This window comes from Lycium ferocissimum, chromosome 5 (genome assembly GCF_029784015.1).
Source record: "Lycium ferocissimum isolate CSIRO_LF1 chromosome 5, AGI_CSIRO_Lferr_CH_V1, whole genome shotgun sequence".
NCBI classification, from domain to species: Eukaryota; Viridiplantae; Streptophyta; class Magnoliopsida; order Solanales; family Solanaceae; genus Lycium; species Lycium ferocissimum.
Genome location: NC_081346.1, coordinates 23,328,026 through 23,336,413, shown reverse-complemented (window position 1 = coordinate 23,336,413; position 8,388 = coordinate 23,328,026). Strand labels below are relative to the sequence as shown.

Genomic DNA, 8,388 nt, shown 5'->3' with positions numbered 1-8,388 from the left:
GTTTCCTTAATGTAGCTCGCCGTCCTATCCCACATACTGCTCGCGTCCCCCTACTCTCCCAAGCCTCCATAGCCATCAACTTCTCCTCCATCTCCTGGGCACTCGACAAAGTCAGACTTCCCCACCTAATCCTTGTCCGGTCATCCACGACCCTCTTTTTCGTCTTCCTCATAATCTCCAAATCCATCACCAAGAGCTTATGCTAGGTCGTAAAGTTCTCGCTCGGAACGACCTTGCAGTCTTTACAAAGACCTTTATCCTCTTTTCTAAGGAGCAAAAAGTTTATCTGCGTCGTAGCCGCCGAACTACGGAAGGTTACCAAGTGCTGCTCCCTCTTCGGGAAACTCGAGTTGGCTACCACCAATCCAAAAGCTTTAGCAAAATCCAGAAGTGAGACTCTACTTCTATTCTTGACTCCGAAGCCGAAACCTCCAAGCTCATCATCATAACCCCCCGAGGTTGACCCGATGTGTCCATTGAAATCTCCTCCTATGAATAACTTCTCGGTGGGCGATATACCTCCCACCACTTCTTCCAAATCCTCCCAAAAGCGCCTCTTCTCCTCCTCGTCCAAGCCTGCTTGTGGCGCGTAAGCACTAATAATGTTCAAGGTAAACCCTCCCACGACTAACTTAATCGCCATCATCCGGTCATTGACCCTCCTAACCTCTACGACCTGGTCCCTAAGCTCACTATCTACTAAAATGCCTGCCCCATTCCTATACGTCGACTTACTCGAGAACTATAACTTATACCCATCCACATCTTTAGCTTTAGATATTACCCATTTGGTCTCTTGGACGCAAGATATATTAATCCTCCTCTTCTTAAGAATCTTAACTAGCTCTATGGACTTCGCCGTCAAAGTCCCAATGTTCCAGGACCCTACTCTCAACCTAGACGCTCCCTGAGCCTACTTACCCCCCTAACCCTAGCCTCCGTCCCCGACCGAGAACATGACCCTAGTTTACCATCGCTCATTAAAGCCACTAAGGCAAATATAAGAAAATCAAAGATTTATCTAAAGCAAACAGGAATCAATACTAAAGCACAGTTAGCAAGAGACTACGTGTGCAATTCAGGTTACTACGATAATAAAAATAACACTATAAGCTGGATGAATAAAGGCAAGATTTTAATGTCAAGAGTCAAAAATGCGTGGCGTGTGCAAGATTTAACAAGGCTAAAAGACATAAGAATTAATATAAGCCACCAGAGGTAGCAACTCCAGGCGAAAAAAATAAAAAAATATAAAAAACCTATTTGCCACCGGAGTTACTATTCACTATCGGAATTACTGTTCACCGCCTGAACTTGCTGACCTACTGGAAACCTACGGGCGAGGGGTTTTCGGGTGCAGAAACGAGAAGATAAGAAGCAAAAGGCAAAGAAAAGAGCAGAGAGGAGGAGAGAGAAGAGAGAGATCCGCCGGAGAAATAGCCTACTGTCGGTGTTCGCCGGTGAAAGAGAAGAAACACCTTACCGTAACATACGCTCCAAAATCCACCCTAGACGTGACCGGTATCCGACGTCACGAACAACATCGAAAGAACCTAAAAGATGCAATAATAACACTTGAACCCACCAGGTTCAATATTCACCTCTAACAATTGATAAAATAAATACAATCAAATCATGATATATGAATTAAATCAGCGGAAGTCTTTAATATTATAAAAATTAATCAAAACATGACGAACGCCCAAGAGTTAAACAAAACTCAACAACTACCCACAAAAATGTGTACTATGGAGTTTCTAAGATAAAAGAGTAATTGTCTGACACATGGAGACGCAGCCCGAAGAAAACTAGACTAGTAAATAAATATGATAAGGGGTGTCCCACGAATGAACATGAGGGCTCACCAAGTCAGTAGCAACAGCAAGTCCTTCCTAAGCATTTTGAGTATCAAGCACCTGCTCTCCTCCGTTACCTAACATACCCTAAAAAACAACAATGGTATGCCTGAGTACTTCGTACTCAATGAGTGCCCCGGGGACAACAAGTAATATGAAAATAAAGTACAATAAAACTTAAAGAAATCAATTCTGAGGATAGTATGAAACAACGTGAAATCAGTTATTCAGCTTGTGTATCGCAATAAGAATTATCAAAACTGATTATAAAGCCTTTTGTCAAGTTACAGCTTTCCAATATGCTTTTTATATTTATCATGATTATCAACAACAGTTCCATAAAAGGATAAGGATATCACACTTGCCAATCCAGGCCCAAGAATTAATAATATCGAAGGGATGACCTTATAGGTTCCCTAAACACAGGGCACCACACTGGAATATGTAATTCTCGATGGCTATCCTTCCTCCCGAATAGCTAGGCATAAACCACACCCCGGGTGGCGAACCGCAAAGGGCCACTCTTCCTCCCGAATGGCTAGGCATTACCACACTAGGATCCATAGTGACTAACCTTCCTCCCGAGTAGCTAGGCCAACATAACAACCACTTTCATAGCATAAAAGCCAATTCTTTATTCGTTTTAAGGTGGTCACATCATCAATGGTCATTAAGGTTCATTATGCCATATCGTAAAGATAAATCATTTCAAAGAATGTCTTGAAAACATTTACACTTCTTTAACCAAGATTTCAATGTCATAATTCAACATGAAAACATCATTACCAACCCTTAGCCATCATTATTCATCATCTCTTATAGAGGAAATACATTTATAAACTTATATACATATGTAGAGCATGATACAAACTAGGTTTAATGTGGGCTTGTCCCCTCACGCACATTAACCACAATCAAAGCAGGAAATAGAGTTTCAAATCATGAAAAGTTTACCTTTTTATTCAATAAAGAGCCCTTGAATGAAATTTATACTTCCAAGATTATTTTCAAAAGGAGACATACATCCAAAACCAGCTTTCAAAAGAGGGCCATACCTTAATTATGCTTTACGTATCTTAACAATTCACCTTCTTAGTGAAGAACACCCAAGACCCTAGCTTGAGTGACTTTGAGAAGGATTACTTTGCAGACCCTAGGTTTTTGTTACAAGAATTATGTTAAGAGTCACGGGTTTGATGCTAGGATAGATTAATAATGATAAATATGTTCTTACCTTTGAGTTGAAGACTTGGAGGAATGGTTTTCGTTCTGAGGGTTTTTCAGAAAGTGGAGGAGTGAATAAAACAACTGAACTATTTATAATTTTCTGGAAATTTTGATCAAGTTACGGTGAGGCATTACAGTCCGTAACACGCGTTACAGTCTGTAACACCCTATAATTAGATATGTCGAGAAATGAATTGAAAATAATTATAATAGTACTTAATAACAAGGATAAAAATATAAATTATCTCTTGATTTTTCAAACTGGACAAATAAAAGTAGAGTGTTACAAAACCAAGCTCAAAATAAAATATATATTAGAATAAGAGAAACAATATAGAATGAAGCAATGTAAAAATGACTTTCTTCTTTTTTCAAGTGTGTAGTACATCACATATCATACCTCTATTTATACTACAACATAGAGAAAAGGTTACAAGATTATCTTAAATATGGCATTAACCCCTTGAGAAGGTAGGGAAGAATATGTGGCTGTGGCAGATGAATGAGGGAGTAGTGGAGGTGTGGTATAACTATACATAATGGTGCACATAATGGTAAATTAACTCCTAGAAGTTATGGCCATCCATATTTTCATATTTACAACACTCCCCCTTGGATGTCCGATAATGTGCCTCGTTACACATTATTTGCTGCCTCGTTAAAAACCTTGTCACGAAAACCCAATGGAACAAAACCTTGACCAAGGAAAAAAGAGTGTAGCGTGTATTTTCTCCTCCTGATGAAAAAATCACTTTAGTTCTCGGAGACGACGCATTCCAATCTTGTATACCATCTTTTGAAATATCGAGGTTGGTAATGCTTTAGTGAACACATCCGCCAAATTATCAATCGAGCGAATTTGTTGAACCACTATCTCAGCTTTCTTTTCAAGATCATGAGTAGAAAAAGAACTCTGGTGAAATGTGTTTTGTTCTGTCTCCTTTAATGTATCCTCTCTTCAGTTGAGCAATACATGCAACATTATCTTCGTACAATATAGTTGGAATATCCTTTTTCAAAAGAAAACCACACAATTCCTGAATATGTTGAGTCATTGATCTCAACTAAACACACTCCCAACTAGCTTCATGAATGGCTATTATCTCCGCATGATTTGAAGAAGTGGCAGCTATTGTTTGCTTCATTGAACACCATGATATAGCTGTACCTCCTTATGTAAATAAATAGCCTGTTTGAGATCGGGTTTTATGTGGGTCAGACAAATATCCTGCATCTGCATAACCGATCATATCTGACTTGGATTCATAAGAATAAAATAATCCCATATCAATTGTTCCCTGAATATATGATTAGTACCATTCCAATGTCTTCTTGTTGGGGAGGAGCTGAATCTTGTCAATAAACTCACTGCAAAGCATATATCTAGTCGGGTACTATTGGCTAGATACATCAGTGCCCCAATTGCACTGAGATATGGAGTTCCATCACCAATGAGCTCTTCATCATTTTCTTGAGGTCGAAATGGATCTTTATATATGTCAAGCGATCTCACAATCGTCAGCGGTACTCAACAAATGTGATTTATCCATGTTAAAACGCTTTAAAACCTTTTCATTGTATGTTGATTGATGGACAAATATTTCACTTGTCAAAAGCTCACTTTGTAGGCCAAGACAAAATTTTGTCTTACCTAGATCTTTCATTTCAAATTTTTTCTTCAAACACTCTACAACTTTTGAAAGCTCTTTAGGAGTGCCAATGATATTCAAGTCATCAACATACACAGCTATTATAACAAATTCAGACCCGGACCTTCTTATAAAAACACAAGGACAAATAGGATCATTTTTATATCCTTCCTTTAGAAAATATTCACTGAGACGATTGTACCACATCCGTCCTGATTGCTTTAATCCATATAAAGATTTCTAAAGCTTTATTGAACAAGTTTCCTGCGAACTTTTGTATGCTTCAGGCACGTTGAATCCTTCAGGGATTTTCATAACAATATTGTGGTCCAATGAGCCATATAAATAGGCTGTGACTGCATCCATCAATCGCATATCAAGCTTTTCATGAACTGCTAGATTTATTAGATACCTGAAGGTAATTGCAGCCAGCACAGTAGAATATGTCTCCACATAATCAATGCCAGGCCTTTGCGAAAATCCTTGTGCCACAAGTCGTGCTTTATATCTCACTACTTCACCTTTTTCATTTCATTTTCGCACAAACACCCATTTGTACCCCACTGGCTTGACATCTTCAGGTGTTCAGAGTGTTAGTCCGAAAACTTCACGTTTTTCAAGTGAAGCCAATTCTACTTGAATTGTGTCCTTCCATTTTGACCATCATTTTTCTGTCTACATTCATCGACAAATTTTGGCTCAAGATCCTCGTCTTATTGCATTATTTCAATAACAACATTATATGCAGAAATATTGTTGACCACAATATCATTTCGGTTCCCTTTTTTCCCCTTTGAGACATAACTTATCAAGATCTCTTCACTCTCATTGTTTTGAAGTATCTGGACCTCCAATGTGGACTTATCATTTATTATGTCTCGGGGCTCTTCTTGAGCAATTTCCCTCGCCTTATGATTATTTTGATCATTTATTTCTTTTCCTTTTTGAGTATTTTTGTCCTTGGAACCGATTGGTCTACCACATTTTAGACGTGGCCTAGACTCCTTTGCATTAACCATTTGTCCTACCGGGACATCAACTCGAACTGGAGATTTGCAGCTGGAACATGAGATTTAGTAACTCTTGGAAGGTTAGTAAATGCACCTGGCAGTTGATTTGCGACATTTTGCAAATAAATCATCTTTTGAACCTCTTGCTCACATTGATTTGTTCGAGGATCTAAACGAGATAGTGATAATGCATTCCAATCTATCTCCTTTTCCAACTTCTTATGTTCTCCCCTAATGTTCGGTATACTTATTCATCAAAATGAGAATCAGCAAATCTTGCTGTAAATAAATCTCCAGTCATCGGTTCTGAATATTTTAAAATTGAAGGAGATTCATACTAAACATTTATCCCAACCTTTTTTGGGGACCCATCTTTGTGCGTTGTAGTGGAGCAATTAGAACATATACCACACATCCAAAAATTCGAAGATAGGAAATATTTGGCTCCTGACCAAAAACCAATTGTAATGGGGAGAATTCATGAAACTGGTTGGTCTTATGCGTACAAGTCTTTGCTGCATGCAAAATAACATGTCCCCATACCTAAACAATAAGTTTTGTCCTCATTAGCAATGGTCTAACTGTTAATTGTAGGCATTTAATCATTGATTCTACTAGACCATTTTGAGTATGAATATGAGCAACCGGATGTTTAACTGCTATTCCAGTGGCCATACAATAATCATTAAAGGTCTGAGATGTAAACTCACCAGCATTATCAAGACGAATTTTCTTTATCACAATATCTGGAAATTGTGCTCTCAACCTTATTATTTGAGCCAACAATCTCGCAAAAGCCATATTGCGAGTTGATAATAAGCACACATGTGACCATTTTGTAGATGCATCAATCAAGACCATCTAATATTTAAATGGTCCACATGGAGGGTGAATTGGCCCACATATATCACCCTGTATACGTTCCAGAAATGCAGGGGATTCAATCCCATCCTTAGTTGCTGATGGTTTAATAACCAATTTTCCTTGAGAATAAGCAACACAAGGGAATTCCTTAAATTGAAGAATCTTTTGGTTCTTCAAAGTATGCCCGCGTGACTTCTTAATTATTTTGCGCATCATACTAGAACCGGGATGGCCCAACCGGTCATGCCAAATGATAAAATCATTAGATCCATTAAATATTTTGTTTACTACAACATGTGTTTCAACCGCACCAATACTTGTATGGTACAACCCAGAAGAAAGTGCGGGTAATTTTTCATGCACAAACTTTTCCCCGGCTTTCATTGTAATAATATAAAGGTACTCAGCCTACCCTTCATTGGCAGTCTCAACATGATAGCCATTTTGGCGAATAACTTTGAAACTTAATAAGTTTCTTCGAGACTTGCTACAATACCATGAATTATTAATGGCCAATATTATTCCTCCAGGTAGTAATAAGGTCGCTTTTCCAGAACCCTCAATTAATTTTGTATTACCAGGTATTGCATTAACACAAGCCTTTTTCATAACCAAATGAGAGAAATATTTCTTCCAAAAGGCACCTATCTCCATTACTCGTCTTGGATCCAATTGAAGACTGAGAAATTTTATTTATCTCCATAAAAATAAAATACATCGTAAGAAATACGGAAACTAACAACAAAAAACTTAAGTACTAATCCTTGAAAATAAAACAACATAGAGAACTTAAGTACTTCTCGAAAATAAAACAACATAAGGACAACTTAAAACACATAAATAAAAATAACAACATAACACATTCCCCAGTGAAACAATGAAATCTCAATTTTGATCTCCAAAGAAGTCTTCAACTTCCAAATGAGTGATATCATCAAGCCCATCAAAATCATCATCTTTCAAAGCCAAATTAGCTTCAACATTATTATCATATTTTCATGAAGGCCCTGCCTCATCGTCATTTTTTAAAGTCATGTGTGACTCCACCCGGACATTAGCAGAAGAGGCACCACCTCTATTTGCCTTTCTTTTGAAGGAATTTTGATAAAGCCTGGCAAAATGTTCAGGCGCCTGGCATTCATTTTTCCAGTGACCTTTCAAACCACAACGATGACAGTTGCTCCTTGAAGGATTGCCTTGATAACCCGTATTGTTCTCCCTTTTATGGTGACCACCATCACGACGATTATTATATCGTCCCTTGCTCTTGCCACGCCCATTCTCATTATTATGGCTCCAATTATTTTGTCTTCTTTTAGCTAGGCCATGTACTGCTACCATATTCGCTTCCGGGAATGGAGCAGTTCTAGTAGGACGGGCTTCATGATTTTTCAATAAAAGGGTATTATGCTGCTCAGCCACAAGAAGGCATGAGATCAAATCAGCATGCTTTTCAAAACCCCTTTCATGGTACTGCTGTTGTAATACTAAATTGGAGGCATGAAAAGTCGTAAGAGTCTTTTCCAACATATCCTTATCAGTTATATTATACCCACATAATTTCAATTGGGAAGTAATTCTATACACAACAGAGTTATAATCACATACGGTTTTAAAATCCTGTAATCGTAAGTGAATCCACTCATAGCGAGCCCTGGGCAATACCGTTACCTTAATATAGTCATAACTTTCCTTCAAACCAGTCCACAATTCAAGTGGATCTTTAACTGTTAGGTATTCAACCTTCAATCCTTCATCCAAATGATGACGAGGGAAAATCAT

The 8,388-nt window shown here is 38.1% G+C and overlaps 2 protein-coding genes across 2 annotated transcripts; both read right to left on the bottom strand.

Annotated features, from left to right (window-relative positions):
• Window positions 1-202: 202 nt before the first annotated feature.
• Window positions 203-643, bottom strand: LOC132057663 (uncharacterized). The gene has a single exon (XM_059450282.1). It carries the CDS (start codon window positions 641-643, stop codon window positions 203-205), a length of 441 nt encoding a protein of 146 aa, XP_059306265.1.
• Window positions 644-7,602: 6,959 nt separating this feature from the next.
• On the bottom strand, window positions 7,603-8,388 carry LOC132057662 (uncharacterized). The gene has a single exon (XM_059450281.1). It carries the CDS (start codon window positions 8,386-8,388, stop codon window positions 7,603-7,605), a length of 786 nt encoding a protein of 261 aa, XP_059306264.1.

Coding starts and splice junctions, on each gene's coding strand:
- LOC132057663 (XM_059450282.1), bottom strand. CDS start 643: ATGGCGATTAAGTTAGTCGTGGGAGGGTTTACCTTGAACATTATTAGT.
- LOC132057662 (XM_059450281.1), bottom strand. CDS start 8,388: ATGATTTTCCCTCGTCATCATTTGGATGAAGGATTGAAGGTTGAATAC.